Source organism: Papaver somniferum, chromosome 9 (genome assembly GCF_003573695.1).
Source record: "Papaver somniferum cultivar HN1 chromosome 9, ASM357369v1, whole genome shotgun sequence".
NCBI lineage: Eukaryota > Viridiplantae > Streptophyta > Magnoliopsida > Ranunculales > Papaveraceae > Papaver > Papaver somniferum.
Window position 1 is genome coordinate 166,551,968 of NC_039366.1, and position 18,303 is coordinate 166,570,270.

At 37.4% G+C, this 18,303-nt stretch overlaps 1 protein-coding gene and 1 pseudogene across 1 annotated transcript; both read right to left on the bottom strand.

The window, feature by feature from the left end:
- Positions 1 to 126: 126 nt before the first annotated feature.
- Positions 127 to 5,347, bottom strand: LOC113314035 (annotated as a pseudogene).
- Positions 5,348 to 16,924: 11,577 nt separating this feature from the next.
- On the bottom strand, positions 16,925 to 17,873 carry LOC113312832. Its single transcript, XM_026561569.1, has 4 exons — positions 17,819 to 17,873; positions 17,688 to 17,734; positions 17,446 to 17,593; positions 16,925 to 17,133 (listed from the first exon to the last, which is right to left on the bottom strand). Exons 1-4 carry the CDS (start codon positions 17,871 to 17,873, stop codon positions 16,925 to 16,927), a joined length of 459 nt encoding a protein of 152 aa, XP_026417354.1.
- Positions 17,874 to 18,303: the final 430 nt, after the last annotated feature.

Sequence of the window (18,303 nt, forward strand, 5' to 3'; positions counted from 1 at the left end):
TTGCCGACTGATTTGCTTTCTTAGTTACATAGTTAAAGATAAAAGACTTTTGTTGTTGGCTTGGCCTCAAAAAATCAGTCTCTGTGTTTTATCCCAGACAGACTTCGCCCGCCATTCCATTTTGCATTTGAGCTAAAGTTGATTACTACATTTGTGGGGTATCAATAATTCAATAAAAAAATCGTGTATATATATCCTAATAATAGCAATAGCTGAGGTTATAACACAACAATCAAAAATCAAAATCTATGAAATTTCCAAGAGGCTTTTTCATGACAACCTCTCTACCCTATGGTTCCATTTGATATGGACAAGACTTTGCAAACTCCAGCTGACGTAGTTAACGGCACGTCTTTGTATCGAGCTACCAGTTCAGGGTCAGTCTTCAGATCTACTTGTAATGTTTCCCATACCTTCTTCTTAGGGTTTAGCACGTCATCAGGAACACCTTCAAAACCAGGGAAGGTAACTCTCTCCCCAACTGCAGCAGAGCTTGGTGGATCTACCAATTCAACCTGCCATCACATCATTTATGTTTCTAAAACCTTAGATTCTTTCGAGAATTTTCAGATTGTACAAGTGGATAGATATAATTAGACATAAATGTGTATTGGTCTTTTAATCAGATAATGAAGGGATCGTATAACAACAAATAAAAACTAAATGGAAAAAAAAGGGCGGTAAAACGCAACTACTTTCCCTACCTTACTGTGATCTTCATTGGAGGCAGCAAGAACCATAGCAAGAGACTTAATCTCGAGGATGGTTCTTGGTTTCAGGTTGCACAAAACACAAACTTTTCGGTTCTGCACATGGAATTTTAATAGAAACATCAAGTTTCGTTGAGAGAAGTACTAAATAATGTAACGGATCTAACTATTAAAATAGACGCACACCTGCATTTCTTCAATGGGGATGAACTTCACAAGCCCACTAAGAACGGTACGTGGTGTAGCTTCACCCACATCGATCTCTTCAACATAGAGCGAATCGGAAGCTGGATGCTTCCAGACCTTAGTTATGAGACCAACACGAATGTCAAGTCTACTGATGCTAATTTCTGTTTCAGCACCAAAAAAAAACTCTATTCAAGTCACTCCAAATAATCAAGAGGAAGATTCCCCCGCACCAACATCAGCACCATGAAAACAATTAATTATCTGATAAAGAGAATGAATATCGTCTTACCAGAAAGCTTGGTTTTCTGAAGTTCGTCAGCCATCTTTTTTGCATCAGCTTCATCAGCCTTTACCTTTCTGTCAGCTTGACTTCCAGCGAACTTCTCCCTGAAGAACTCTACCTCCTCATCTTTCTGACCAAGAGAAAAGCTTCAGAAGATTAAAAAGAAGAAGTAAAAGAAAACACAGTGAGCAAACACCAACAGAACTTGAAAAGTTTACACAGGCACATACCAGTTCTTTGAAAAGTGGCTCTGGGATCCCAATTTTGTGGCCAGAAGGTATAATCTCCCAAGGTCTTCTTGCCCTGTTTATATCTCCGTTTTCATCGCTAAGTGAGAGTGGAAGCTCAGAAGGTAAATTGAGTTGCTTTACTACCTGAGTCCATCAACAAGCTCAGAAGGTAAAAAACAACAAGACACCAAGTGATAATATATAGTTACGAAAGTAAAGACAAACGGCGTAGATACAAGTTACCTCTACAGAAAATGATGGAATAAACGGTCCCAAAAGAGATGCTAGAAGATAAACTAGCCCAACAGAAGTTCTCATGACAATGGCACAAGAAGCTGGATCTTCCTTGTATAGTTTCCAGAACTGGCTATCCTATAATTTATCAAAAACATCCATTAGAAAGAAGTTCTGCAAGAAAGTAGAAGTTTTTCCCTAGCAGTAACAGGTCATCGGCTCAAAATAGTAAAGATACTAGAAAATTAGATTTACTTGTAGGTAGCAATTTCCTTCACTTGAAATGCTCATTGCAACTTTCAGGCCTTGCTTTAGTTTAACCTACACCACGACAGAAAAGAAAACAGTTATACAATTCTAATGAGGTTATATCAGAGATTTTCAGAGTATAGGAGGATGCTAAGGAAGTAAGAGCCGGAGATCAAATTCAATTCAGATACATTATATTATTTATATATACCCTCTCCATAGCTTCAACATATTGCTCAACATGTTTTCCAACTTTCTCCGCCAACACCTTTGTCAGGGAGTGTGATTCTGCATTTGCAGCATCAGGGATAATAGAACCATAACCTAGACCTGCGAAAATTGAGGTGAAATCTAAGACATGTCCGAAGTATAAAAATAAGTAACTATCAAGCATGAAACAGAAAACATCTCTTTGAGGGGTATTATTCCCATGACGTACAATGCAAAGGTTGTTTTTTTATCTGTCAAATTCCCAGCTTATTGAATTAAACTACACAATTAATCAGCAAGTGCGTAACTCTATTCTGCAGTGATCATACACATGAAAATAAACTAACCTGAAGGTTTGGCAATGAAGCTCAAGACACGGTTGATAAAATCGCCCAAGTTAGCAATCAACTCGCTGTTAAGTTTGGCTTGCAAATCCTTCCATGTAAATAGAGTATCTGATACCTAAACGAACACACAAGTCCAAGAGAATTATAACCAGTATATACATTGTCAGCAACAGCTAATGAATAGGGTAGAGTTCTCACTTCAGGCCTATTTGTCAACAAATAGTATCTCCATACTTCTGAAGGAATCTTTGTGTCTTTTGCGTCATTGCCAAAAACACCTATTCCTTTACTCTTAGAGAACTTCCCTGACAAATTGCAAATTCACAGAATATTCAGCTACACTAGATACTAAAATAGTCCAGTAATATCTGCACACTGATGTAATGACTACAATACAACTGCATACCTGCTTCATAATTTAAATATTCTGTAACACTAATAGTCTTCATTAGCGTCCAGTTTTTGTCAGTTCCAAGAAGAGTTGAGGGGAACATTACCTAAAGTTTTACAATATCATCAAAATCACCACCAATAGTTTAGCATAAATCAAATATTGAATGCACTATATAACTACAATAACTATGGATCACTGGCAAAAAATAGAGATGCAACTTCAAAGACATCTCAAATTGGCCTAAACCAACAGAGAAAAAACATAGTAGGTGTTAACAAACAGAAAATGTGTACAGTTCAATGTCAGTCGAAGAAGACGCTGTTAGCTACAGAAGCATTTACGCAAAAAGAATAACTGTTGTGAAATTGAAATAATGAAGTCGTTAGTGATTCGAAAGAGGAACAGCAAGATGGAGCACACTTACAGTGTGGAATGGCACATTGTCCTTCCCCATAAATTGATAAAGCTCCACATTTTCTGGATTCTTCCACCACTTCTCCCAATCAGAAGTGTAGCATGAAGTTATCGAGACGTACCCAATAGGTGCATCGAACCAAACATAGAAAACCTAAACATGAAATTGTAATGAGGCGCAGTTTCAAAAGTGAAATACCGTCGGAAACATAAAGCAACCGAAGTACAAAGTAAAAAACTGGGACTCATTCAAAACTTGGGTTAGTTAGTCTAACCTTGTCCTTGTATTTCTCATGTGGAACAGGAACCCCCACTTAAGATCTCTGGTTATACACCTTGATCTCAGGCCCTCTTTTAGCCATGCATTTGTAGCTTGAATCGCATTCTGGCTCCATGATCCAGCCACGGACATATTTTTGATATAATCTTCCAATTTATCCTTCAGCAAGGGGAGTTCTAGAAACAAGTGATCTGTATCACGTATTTCAGGAGTGTTTCGGCATACCTGTAGTACCAACAATAAGACCCATGATTGAATAAGCAAATCAAAAGAGATAGGTGTATCTTTATGCATAATGCAATATGTCCCACCTATGTTAAAACTACAAGCTGAACCTTGAGGAGAAAGGGAAATGAAAAAACACAAGGAAAGTAAATTGAAACATATGTCAAACCTTGCACTTGGGATCCTGTAGCTCTGTAGGATTCAAAAGGTTTCCACATTTTTCACACTGGTCACCTCGTGCGGAATCATAGTTACATGTGGGTCTAGGACAGGTTCCTTCCACCAGCCGATCAGCTAAGAAACGCTTACACGTTTTGCAGTAAAGCTGTGTAAATAATTAGAATTAGGTGAACTCAAAAATCAACAGTGCTTACAATGCAGGGCTGATCAAAATCAAGGAAGCTAAGACAAAGGTCCATCATTGGATAATACCGTAAAAAATATTAACAACAGAAATGGCTGGCTAATTTTAGAAACTAGGAAAACCCATGATACTATTCAACCAAACAAATTAGAAAAACATAAGTTTGTACCTGCTGCATTGTATTTTCAGATAGCCAGTTGTTCTCCATCAGCTTTTTGAAAATTGCTTGGCAAACTTCAGTCTGTTGGGGACTAGAAGTGCGTCCAAACTCATCAAAACTTATGTCAAACCAGTTGTAAACATCTCTATGAATTGCATGGTACCTACAAAAGCAGCAAATGTAATGTAATTAATTGGTAAAGTTCTGCCAGACCAAGCAATAGTCCTCTTTAAGCAGAATACTTCAGAGAAATATCTTAGTCATTTGTGGATTTTTCCAGCCAACATGTAAAATACAAATATAAGTAGACCAAACTACTGGTCGCTAGTGATTCTAAACCACGAAATTGACACCAAAACCGCCAAAAACTACTTCAGCTAAGACATAAACCTAACTTTTTATTCTAATTTAGGCCTTCAAATAAAAACGAACTTAGATTTAAAATACAAAATTTTAACTCATCAAAAATTAAACAAAAAAATAATTTGATTGTAAATTAAATCACAGTGAACAACATGCAAATATGATAAGATAAAAATCAAACATGATTTGTCTCCCCAGATAAAAATGATGAATTGCATATAAGATAAATGAATTAAAAAAATGAAAGAGTATCTTACTTGTCACAAATCTCCTTAGGTGTACAACCTTCTTCCATAGCTTTAGTTTCAGTAGCCGTTCCATATTCATCAGTTCCACACATATAAATTGCGTTATAACCTCGTAGACGGCAATAACGAGTGAATACATCAGCACTCAATACACATCCTATGATATTTCCAAGATGAGGAACGTTATTCACGTAAGGTAATGCACTTGTAATCATGATATTTCTACCCCCATGAATTGGCAGTTTTGGAGGTTTTTTCTCTTGAAGATCTCCCATCGCTGTGAATTAGGGTTTTTCAGGCAGAAGTTTTCTTTCTACTCGAAGAAGAAGAGTGATGTTACAACGAAGAGTAGGAGAATAGAATAAGAGTGCCAATTAGCGTTTATGGGTGAGGGGTTAAAGATCCACGAAGAATCCCCCCAAAGCAAACACTAAAAAATACTGTAGAATAATATGCGCCAATTGGTCCCTAGATGACTTAAGCAAACACTAGAATAGAATAAGTTGCGTTTGGAGTGAGGATTCGAGGGATCAAGAGACTGGCCAAATGTTTTTTTTCTTCCTTTTTTCCCCCTGAATCACGTCTTTTTAAACTTTACATGAACAAGCAAAGACATATCCGGCATCTCTATATGCCTTAAAAATCTGTTAAGGATCGAGCAAGAGAGAGGAGAGCATAAACGCGGAAGCATAAAAGACTACATTGATAATAATTTTGGTGTGTTTTTTTCATTAATTTCTCAGGCTATTTATACAATCACAAGACTTGATTCTTACAACACAAGACTTGATTCTCAAGATACTCAAGATACTCAATTCCTAATATAACTCTCGCAGCTTAATATGCGTATCTCCTAAATATAAACTCTCTTATATTATTTCCTATTACCCTCCCTCAAGATAGAGCATGTAGATCACGAATGCCCATCTTGGACAAAAGAAATTTAAATTAAGCTTTCACAAATATCTTTGTGAAAAATTCTGCCAATTTCGGTTCTCGTCGTAGTTTAAGGACGTATCGGTCCTCGTCTTCGTAGTTTAGGGACATTACGGTCCTCTTCATAGTTTCAGGACGTTTCGGTCCTCTTCGTAATTTCAGGACATCTCGGTCCCATCTTCGTAGCTTTAGGACATTTCGGTCCCCTTCGGAAGTTTAAGGACAATACGGTCCCAATCATAGTTTTAGGACATTGCGGTCCCAATGGAAGTTTAAGGACATTCTGGTCCCATCTTCGGAAATTTAAGGACATTACGGTCCCATATTCGAAAGTTTAAGGACATTACGGTCCCTTTCGTAGTTTAAGGACATTTCGGTCCCATCTTCGTAGTTTAAGGACATTTCGGTCCCCTTCGAGCTCCATAGCATCGTCAATGGCAACAGCACGTCCATGTCTTCTCTCGTCCAAAAACTACCATAAACACAAGCCTGTCAATGAATGATCACCTCCATCTCCATCTTCCTTCTCAATCTTCAGAAATAGCAGCACAACGTCTTCTTCATCTCATCAGAACTCCTCAGTTTTTTTTTGTTTTTTTTTTGATCAAAAACTATGTTGATAACTTTACACGGAGCTTTCGCTGATCCTGTGTTCTTTTATATCTCGCCAGAATTCGGAAACCCCTATTAGTTGTCACTGGTTTGCTCCAAACTTTATAACAACATCCACCATCTTTTGTTAGCTCCGAACCCTAACAAAATTCGAACTCTCTTTCCTTCTTGATTCAACAAGTCTTGGAGCAGCGATATAAGACTGCCTTCTTCTCAGCTCACTATTATCATCAAACTTAGCACGATCCTCTTCCTCTTTTAGTCTTTTTCTCCTTATTCCAACTTTGCAAAACTCTTTATGGAAACACCTAATTTTCTTCCTCTCCTCTCTCCCTCTCACCTTTCTCTGATACCATGTTAAGGATCAAGCAAGAGAGAGGAGAGCATAAACGCGGAAGCATAAAAGACTACATTGATAATAATCTTGGTGTGTGTTTCTCATTAATTCCTCAGGCTATTTATACAGTCACAAGACTTGGTTCTTACGACACAAGACTTGATTCTCAAGATACTCAATTCCTAATATAACTCTCGCAACTTAATATGCGTATCTCCTAAATATAGACTCTCTTATATTATTTCCTATTATATTAAAGTATGCGGGCATCCAACTCAAAACCAATTGGCAATGAGTGGAGAGGCCCTAATAGATTATAAACCGCAGGATCTTAAATAACCCAACCATATGAGACTAATAATCTCAACACTCCCCCTCACGTGTAACCTCGGCGGGTCTTACAAACACGTGGACAATTAAATCGGGTGACGCCGAGTAAAGGTGCGGTCAACTGACTCGACACAAATAGCCTGCTCTGATACCATATTAAAGTCTGCGGGCATCCAACTCAAAACCAATTGGCAATGAGTGGAGAGGCCCTAATAGATTATAAACCGCATGATCTTAAATAACCAACCATGTGGGACTAATAATCTCAACAAAATCAGTTCTACCCAAATGTGCCAAGACATATCTGGCATCTCTATACCTTCAAAATCAGTTCTACCCAAATGTATAGTCATATTATATCACCTGTATTGAGCATTGCACCCATTTTAGCTAAAGAATGAGCAGTAAAATTCACCACCTGAAGGCCATGAGTGTTCTGTCAGCTAATCTCCTACTAAGTTCCTCCGCAAGAGGGGCAGGTAGAGCAGCAGCAGCAGCAACTCACAGCGTCCTTTCCTGCTTTTGAGTGGCAACTTGATGCAAACCTCTAACTCAAAATAATAATCAGCAAATTGCTCCATTAAAGATCCAACTTCACCTTCAGGTCGTCCTTTCCAACAATGTCTCTCCGTAAAGATCTCTTGAACTTCCATATCCATAAATACCTTCTAAAATTTATTTATCCATGGTAGGCGAAAAGATTAAAACCCTTCTAATGATTTCACAGTTCCACTCATTGATTTAGTAATGTTTCGAAGATTATTCTGAGTAGTTCATTGCATTTCCAATTTGCAAGTAGACCCATGCATCATCCAGAAGCTCTGATTTCTTTCCCAGCACCATCCAGAAGCTCTGATCTCCTTGCACAATCAAGAAGTTATGGTGCTGGTCAGCTCCTGGTTGCTGAAGTTCCCAAACCAGAACATCTCTTGGTACCAAAATCGAGTCCTAGGCAAGCAGACTCAATTTTAACAGCCCACACAGAAGTCTTACTTGAAATGATTTCTAGGGCTGCACAGGCTTGTAAGCTTCACATATACTGTATGTGAGACTATTTCTATCAGGAATTACATGACGACAAGTATTGTTTTTGTTCACTTTATACATATATATATATGTTCAAAACTTGAAATAATAAACAATGTCAATGTTTTTGGTAATCATATTCAATAATCTAAAGACTTAAAGACCTAGATAAATAAGTCTTTCATATTTGAAAGACGAGGAAACCCTCACTTTCTATCTGTTGAAATAGATCTTTTTTGAGTTTTGTGAAACAAGCGTTTTAATGAGAACACTTGGCAACCTATGATTGGTTTAAAAAGAATAGGAAAAAGATTAAAAAAAAACAAATTCAATATTTAGGTGAGGACACTTGGCAATGTAACGATTGGTTTAAAAATTACAAACTTAAATGGAAACCTAACTTACCGTGTTTAATCTTATGGAAGTCCAAATTTAATTTGGAAATCGAGTACCTACTATATTAGGACCCTTTTTTCCGAATTAATATATAAACTGGAAAAAATCCACACATTTTCCCCGAAAAAAAAGGAAAAAAAAAAAGCAAACTCTACACATAAATCGAGTACCTACTATATTAGGACTCTTTTTTTCCGAATTAATATATAAACGGGAAAAAATCCACATATTTTTTCCGCGAAAATAAAAGGAAAAAATTAGTAAACTCTAAACATATTTTCCACCTATTTAATGTATTTGCGCCGCCACACCAAATTCAAAATACATCGTCACGGGAGGGGCGAAGCCCCGAGCACACAAAATCAAAAACGTATTGCCACGGGGCGGGGCGAAGCCCCATGCTCACCAAGTTCAAAGGAAAAAATAAATAAAATCTACACATATTCTCCACATATTTAAGTATTTGTCCCGCCACACCAAATAAAAAATACATCGCCACGGGCCGGGGCGAAGCCCCGAGCACACCAAATAAAAATACATTTCTAACGGGACACTAAATTAAAAGAACAAAACAAATAAAATCTACACATATTCTCCACCAATTCAACGTATTTGCCTCGCCACACCAAATCAAAAATACATCGCCACGGGGCGAGGCGAAGCTCCACGCATACCAAATTAAAAAGGCATCACCACGGGACGGGATGAAACCCACCACCCACCAAATCAAAAAATGCATTGCCACAGGGAGAGGGGAAGCCCAACGCACACCAGATTAAAAGAAAAAGTATGTCTGGTGCATAGCACGGACACAAATCTAGTAATTTAGTAATCCTTGGTGAAGCTTGTACCCTGCTGCAAGCTGAACAAAATTTCGGCTTATTTGCAAGAGTAAAGAACGCTCTTGGAGAGGTCTCCCTTTGCCTGTAATGGCTGATAATTTAGATATATAGTGTTTTGTTCAAATTTACTCTGCATTTCTTTAAGCCAAGACTGGGAAACTATAGAACCCTGCTTATTCGAATGTCAACTACTGCGGCTTTGGATGGCTCAGAGATCTCCAGTGCTTCTGCCAGTGATAACCGTTGATTTTTCCATGTAGATTCTGCCCAGTTCTTCATTCTTTCTCCCTCTCCCTTTCGGTTTTGTTTGCACACAAAGAATATCAGCATAACCTCCTACAAACACAATCGACCACCCGAAACAATTAGTAGAATGTTGTTGAAGCTAATACACTTGAATAAAGCAAGTAAATGATAAATCAGTATCTGGGGGAAGATAAGTGATGCAATGTGTAGTAATACCTCTTGCAAGGGCTACTATGTTACTTCTCTCTGCCTTCGCTTCTCCACCTGTATGACCAGCAAAGAAAGCACTCTCCCCATTAGAGTGAATTTACACAAAAATAGAAAGTGGAAAAGGTTCAGTGATAAGGGAAAGGGATATAACATCACCTTCAGCCTCCAGGGGTGGAGCTTTTAGCAAATCTAATGCCTTCCTATAGAGTCCCTGAGAATAAAAATTTCACCAAACAATTAAGGGGGGACATAAAACTTGATCCATGATACACAGAATATGAAATACAAACATTATTCTCAATCATATTCTACCAGAGACAAGCGTATGCTGCGTATCAAATTCACCAAATAGATTTAGCCAATAAACGCATGTAAAAACTTTGTGGTGACTTCTGTTGATACTTTTGTCCAATAACAATCCGTATCTCTTGCATCATAATAAAACTGGAGTGCTCCAGCTTTGCTTTATGCCTGGCCATCAGAGCTATGCACGTAAGGACAACCCCGACTTTCGGATGACGTGAACCTAATTCGAAACACATAAAGCTGAGAACAATTATTCAACATCTTCAGCCATATCTAATATCAACACAAGCTGGACTCAGTTGACAAGCCTAACCAAAATGCTCTTCAGCTTGCGTCAGCGAAGTTGCTGAAGTCAAATAAAAAGTGTTAGACCTTAAAAACTTCAACAAAAAGGAATCGGCAGAAAAAGTAACAACCCTCAGTTCAATATTGATCAAGTTGTAGACACCAAACACCTGGATACCTGGTTTTGTACCTAGGCTTTTTAAGACCCAAACGGCCGCAACTGATCCATAGAAAATTAAGAAGAACGATTTTTTAGGGACCATGGTCTTTTTTGGGGACCATGATCTTATTAGGCTAACCTCCCTATATTTATAAGGGGTGTCCCAAAGTTAGGTAAATACCCATTTACCTTTTACTTTAATTTTAATTAAAACTAACTTAATAACTATATTAATCTAATAATATACATCTAATCTAAATGAATTTATTAACCAAAATCAAAATCAAAATCAAAAAAGCAATCGAAAATTTTTAGTTTTGAAAAAAAGTTTATTCTCTTCTTCTTCTCTCTTTCCTTGACGTTCCTCGTTCGATTGAAAAACTCATCAATCTTTTTAATTCGTTTTTGGATAGGAAAATTGAGTAGTAATCATCAAAATATGGTTTAAATGGATGTTAAAGTGGCATGTTCGGTTAGGAATAGTTTTAAAAAAAACTAGTTTTGTAACCGAACATTCTGAAACCAAGAACACGAAGAACACTTCGGTTATCACGAATTTAATTTTTCATAACCGAACTCGGAGTTCGGTTGGTTCGCAAAAAATTCTAAAACTAGTTAGTAACCGAACTCTACCCATAATACAAAAAAAATAAAAATGTAACCGAACTGTGTTATGTTTCCTACTATGTTGAGTTATGATATAACCGAACTTTACCTACCTTGTTCGGTTGGTTCGCAAAAATTTCTAAAACTATCTAGTAACCGAACTCTACTCATATTCCAAAAAGAAATTTTTTTTCCCATGTAACCGAACTGTGTTATTTTGCCTACTATGTTGAGTTTCAATTTAACCGAACTTGTTCCACTATGTTCGGTTTGTTCGCAAAAATTCTTGACAAACCGAACTCTTCATTAATTGCATACATGTGGAGTTCGGTTAGATATGTTGTTGGGTTAAAGTTTGCGAACCAACCGAACATTACTCTGTAAGTCCTATAAACAAAGTTCGGTAACCTGTGTGTATGGAGAAGGTAACCGAACAACTAAAAACCTCCATTAAAGAACGAGTTCGGTAACCTGCGTATATGGAAAAGGTAACCGAACTACACTTTCAGATGAGTTCGGTAACCTGTTCTTCACATAAGGTAACCGAACAAGCCCAAATCTACCCTAAAAATTTACAGTTTTTTGAAAATTTGGAGCAATTCAACCAACATTATCTAAGTTTGAAACATACCTGGGTACCCAAATACTCTTCCTCCGGTTGTGGTTGGTAAAATCCTTTGTTTTATATGTTTTCCTTCTTCATCTTCTCCAACTTTACTCTCTCAATAATTCTGCTTCTTTTAAAAAACAAGCCATCTGATTTTTTAATCTCATTAATTATCTTTAACTTATTCATTTTAGTAATCACTACACTAACTATTATTAACACTAACTAACACTAACTAATCATTACCAAAAAATTAATCAAGAGGGTAATTTAGGTATTAATATAAATATCTAGATAAGGGGTGACCTAGATTTACTTCTAATGTCTTTACCCAAAATAAAACCATGGTCCCCCAAAGTAACCATGGTCCCCAAAAAACCGTTCATTAAGAAGGTCATGTTGTTAGCCCATTTGCCATTGCAGTCAGTTAGCCTAAAGAATGTGTGACTTGGAACTTTAGTTGTCATCTGTCCCATGGCTAATTATTTAAAACTGCCGCGATGAGCCTGCTAGATGTGATTTTGGTTAGTTCTTATTTATGTGACCGAGTTCATGGCAATTTAACACTAGCCTTGATATAATTAACTTGACATGAACACTTGTTTAGACGAATAAACCTCCGATGTTCGAAAAGGTTGTCCTTGGGGTGTTTAGGTAGTAGGAAGTACACTGGCGTCAGCTGACCTAAAGACGGTGAAGAAGGTCGTGTAAATGCCCTCATCCGCCATTCCAGCCCAGATGTCCCTACCCGAAAGTCTGACTTGGAGTCAATATCACCATGTATCTCTGTATTGGGTCTTGTCATGTTTGAAACTAATTGAGGCATTTGTCTCACCTCACCCTCATTGCTTGTTCTGAACTCTTAACTTTCTAATTCTCTGTAGATAATTAGTGCTCGGCTAAATGCTATAAAACCTTTAATCTGAAAAGCTGTTGTTTTAAACCTGAAAAACATTTAGGTGGTAGGAAGTGCTTGTTTTGAAACTAACCGAGACAACCTTACATATACATCTCCTGTGACTACTAATTTTCCCATAATCTACGTAATATGAGCAGCTCAGAAGATCATATACTAAGTAGTATGGATACCTCAGTTGAACTGATATTGTTGAGTAAATAAAAGGTACGTTCGAAATAAGATCTGCTCGGAAGATCATATACTAAGTAAGTAAAGATACTTCGTAAGAGCAGATGCTAAGAAAACAAAGGTACGTCTGTAAAACAGAGACGAGTGAGCAAATAAGCTAAATAAAAAGATATCTCAGATGAACAGATAACTCAGAAAACAGAGATAGCTCAGAATACAGAGATAACTTAGTAAACAGAGATAACTCAGTAAGTAAATCTCTAAGAGAGAAGATAATGTAAGTGCATCTAAGTTATTAACACACAAGAGATTACGATGGCTCGGTCAATCTTAACCTACATCCACGGGTAAAAATGATAAGTTTATTATTGATCTTGTTACATTTGAGTGGAAGAACTCCACTGAAGAAAGTATGAAGCTCTAGAAGTAAGAGTAGAGTGAGAGCCTTTTCCCTAATTCCTAACCAACCCAATTGTCCCCCCTTTCTCTTGAGATGAGGATAGGTATTTATAGCTCCACATGTATCATGAATATCTTTGGTGTCTAATGTTCCATTGAGATCTGATGGTCCTTGGTCAATCTAGTACCTTCGTTGGCCGCCCACCTCTCCAATCAGACAATGGAACCTTAACTTCCCCCACGTACCATCGTGAACTGTGAACCCTCCGTACAAGTTGTACCTTCGTTGGCCGTGTACCTTCGCCAGTCAGAGGATGCCACGTACTCTGAACCCACGTGGTTGAAGACTGCGCCTTCATACTAAAAGCTGTGCAGACTGCTCAGCTACCTCTGACAGACAGACACACCCACGTGCCTATACTACAACCTATTGCTTAATAACTAAGCAATCTTGGTAGTGATTTGGTGTACTCCGTTGTAGCGTACTTTTCTACTCCCACCTTTAACATTGCGCCACAAGTTGATGGAGATAACTTTATAACTTAGCATCTTAAGGAGAGATGTGGTGTATGTTGTTGTAACATAATAAGTTGCTCCACCTTTAATGTTGTGCCACGTGGCACAACATATTTTTGGTACTCACATTTCCAAAACCACTGAGACACACCTTCACTCGATCCATAGAATATAACTTTGAGCGGTTTATATCCCCTTGTCACGTCCATACATAACTTGAAAAAGCGGGGGTCTAAAAACCTCACCCAATATTTCGATTAGCAATCTGTATGGACAAACTCCAATATACTTTCAAGAGAATCAACTAGACTCAATCTTAATAAAGTATATCAAAGAGTTATATCTCTCTCTCTTTCTTGATTCAATTCTTTCTCAAGCAAATAGAAATATGCGAGTCTAATTGAATACAAGAGGAATCACTTGAACGGTACCAAAGACCAATGTTTAAGGATCAATCAATTTCAATCAACAACCAAAGGTCGGATTTCCAATTGATTGATTCAAACGCACAACCTGTGATATTTCAATTATATAACAAAATATAATGCGGAATAGAAACAACACATACACCATAATTTTGTTAACGAGGAAACCGCAAATGCTGAAAAACCCCGGGACCTAGTCCAGATTGAACACCACACTGTATTAAGCCGCTACAGACACTAGCCTACTACAAACTAACTTCGGTTTGGACTGTAGTTGAACCCCAATCAATCTCACACTGATTCAAGGTACAATTGCGCTCCTTACGTCTCTGATCCCAGCAGGATACTACGCACTTGATTCCCTTAGCTTATCTCACCCACAACTAAGAGTTGTTACAACCCAAAGTTTAAGACTTTAATAAACAAATCTGTATCACACAGAAAAGTCTACAGAATAGATAAATCTATCTCCCACAGATAAACCTACAAGTTTTGTTCTGTCTTTTGATAAATCAAGGTGAACATGAACCAATTGATAACCCGGACTTATATTCCCGAAGAACAGCCTAGTATTATCAATCACCTCACAATAATCTATATCGACGCGGCGCAAGAAGATACTGTGGAATCACAAACGATGAGACGAAGATGTTTGTGATTACTTTTTTATCTTGCCTATCGGAGATATAAATATCAATCCAATCATTAGATTGTACTCAAAACAATAGAAGATGCAAGATCAGATCACACAACTACGAGAAAGTAGTATCGGTCTGGCTTCACAATCCCAATGAAGTCTTTAAGTCGTTAACCTGGTTTCTAAGAAGAAACCAAAGGTTAAAGGAGAATAGACTCTATCTAATACAAATAGTATCACACAGGAGGTGTGGGGATTAGGTTTCCCAGTTGCTAGAGTTCTCCCTTATATAGTCTTTCAAATCAGGGTTTGCAATCAATGTTAGCTTGGTAACAAAGCATTCAATATTCACCGTTAGATGAAAACCTGATTAGATTCAAGCTAATATCTTTCAACCGTTGGATCGAAAACTTAACTTGTTACACACAAATGAAATGTACTATTTTGGGTTTATGTAACCGCACCCAAACATCAACATTTGTTGGTTCAACAATAGTTAACCAAATGGTTAGCCATATGAGCACTTTCATATCAACCATATTCTTCTTCACCGTATCTAGTTCAAATGACTCAAATGAACTAGTTAGAGAGTTGTTCAATTGCAATAAAATCTTATGTAACTACACAAGACACAATCGAAGAAAAAACGATTTGATTCACTCGAATCGGTTCATGAACTTTATAGCCACGGTTTGCAATTTGCGTTCCTTAGTTAATATAGATAAGTTCACAAACAATCGTCTTTAGATATAACCAGCTTAAGTTCGCAGACTTAGTTCGCGGACTTAAGTTCCCGGAAGGAGTTCTCAAACTCCAGCAGATTTTCTCGGGGCGAGAACTTCTGCCAGTTCGCGGACTGGGTTCGCGGACTGAGTTCACGGCTCTTGTTCCGGTTCTCTTGATCAAAAAAGTTCGTAAACTTCGGTTCAAGAAAAAAATGACTTATACATATATGTGTTGCCACACAGTGCTTATATCCATCATTGGTTATATGATCTAAACTCTCATTTCAATCATTGAAACATTCTTAGAGGATGTTATATAGTTGTTTTTCACAAACCATTTTTCGTCAAAGCCATTTTCAAAGTGATTGAAACATAACATGACTTTCGTCACTAGGTAAAGATGAACTTGGCCAAAGCGAAAGCTTACCAACACGTATTACGAGAAATAAATACGCGAGATAAACTCGGCTCGAAATAACAAATGTGTATAATCAAAGTCTATATAGAAAAACGAATTTTGTCTCAAGATAGGAGATACAGTAGATAGACTTTTGAGTGATAGATAAGTTCAAGTCTCCACATACCTTTTAGTCGATGAAGTTCCACCAGTTCCTTGAGTAGTTCTTCGTCTTGTATGATGATCGCCATGGAGTTCTTGAGCTCAACTACACTTTCTATCCTAGTCTGAGACTTAGCTGTAGTAGACTAGAAATCAAGACTTATAGTTTTGATCACTAACATTGACAAACATGCTTGAGATAGCAACGCATGCGAGTTCGACCGAGCAATGCTCTAACATAACTAACTCAAGAAAAAAACATAGAAATTTCTCCCAACTAATTGGTTTAGATTCAGTAATCTTAGCTGACTTCCATCACATGTTAGACAGCAGCTTGCAGCTTCTCTAGTTAAGAACTTATAATGAGGCAGTTAGTCGAGCTTCAAACATCGAAGGAGAAGAAGAAAATCAAGTTTAGAACAAGCAATGAGGGTTAGAAAAAATGCCTCAACAGTTTTAGACACAACAAGACCCGGAAAAGAAACAGATGACGCCATGAGCTCCAAGTCAGAGTTTATTCCTCGTCCTTAGGTCAACTGAGGCCAAATGTCGTATTTCCTACAACTGAAAGACCCCAAGGACAGTTCTCTATCACAAGGGATGTTTGTTCATCTACAGAGTGCACCCAGGTCAAATCTAGTGTTTAAATTTCCATGAAGAGGGTCACATACGAAAAATTACAACTAGCAGGCCTTTCACAGCAACAACGAATGGTATATGTGATCTAGAATACGACCATAAGAAGGTGAAATAGTGTATTTTGTTTCAACCAAAAGCTTACCCTGAATGAACTTCAAGTTGACCTAAAGCACAACTGGCCCTTAATAGAATCTCTGCTGAGACCATATTACCAGTTGCCAAACTAGATGGATCAACAGAGATCTCAGTCTCTGACACCCCTTGAATTACCTTCTGGTAATACTCCTTCGCCGAAGAAAATTTTCCACTAGCATGTAAGAACTTCCCATGTGATAACACAACATTCCCTGCAAATTCCATAAACGATGCGTAAATAAACCGGTAATGAACTATATGACTTAAAAGTTACAACTATCAATAAATTTCATATCTACCTGGAAAATTCTTGTATGAATTACAAGTAACAACTATCAATAAATTCCTAATCTACCTGGTAAATTCTTATCCATCGGAGCCATCCCATAGTACGTCTCTGCTGAAATACAAGACCATCTCATTTTTCAGTCATTTCTTCAAACATATCTATAACACTATAACAACACAAACACTAAACACCAGATCGAAACACAAGGAATCATTAAACACTACAATTCACCCACCGGTTCCATGATTCCCTACAACTAACTCCACAAGTCTCTTAATCGCTTTAGACAGATGGTTTATCACTTCAAAGTCATGAGAACCATATTTAAGGTTGGAATCCAAGAGTTGCAAGCAAGTATCTGCTAATTTGGACGAAGCAACATCCTACACATACATAAAAAAAATTGGCTCCAAAATTATCCAAAACTTCATAACAACACCAGTAAATGAAAATATCAAAATGGTTGAGTTGTTAAACCTGCCCCATTTCTAAGTTGAGTCCAACTAAACCTTCCATAGCAGCAACTACAAGTTTCCCAAAAAACTCAATTAATAGCCAAATCAAGAATCGTAGTATTCAAAACCAACTAAACAAAACTTATAAATTACCTTTAACGCCCAAATTAGAATGAGTTAAACCTTGAATTTTTTCTAATTTTTCCATAGCGCCGTTGTAATCACCTCTTTCATATAATAATCACCTCTTTTATATAACAAAGTAGATATAGTTAATATAGTGATTCCTTGTACATCCTCTTCTCGTGTATTACTAGAGATACATTGTTCCAATACCAATAAACCTTGTCCAGGATTCATATGTTCTTTGTGATCTTGCATGATTAACACCATAATTTATCATTATCAAAGATTATACGATTAAGCGCAAGCGGGTATCGGTTCATACCTTGAACTTGAACTCCGATTAGCAAGAACAAGGAACAGCAGCAACAACAGCAACAACAATTCAACACGAGGATCAGCAGGTACTACAATCACCAAAGATGAGCACAAACTTGATTCACATGTTAAGAACTTGAAACCTTTTCTCCTGATGGTAACTCTCTTTTAGGGTTAGAGTTACCACTTTTCTAATG

Excerpts from the sequence above, each read along its gene's own strand:
- LOC113312832 (XM_026561569.1), bottom strand. The coding sequence starts at position 17,873 with ATGGAAAAATTAGAAAAAATTCAAGGTTTAACTCATTCTAATTTGGGC. Across the intron at positions 17,735-17,818 it reads TTCTAATTTGGGCGTTAAAG|TTGCTGCTATGGAAGGTTTA; the intron begins GTAATTTATAAG and ends GGAAACTTGTAG. Across the intron at positions 17,594-17,687 it reads TCAACTTAGAAATGGGGCAG|GATGTTGCTTCGTCCAAATT; the intron begins GTTTAACAACTC and ends ATGTATGTGTAG.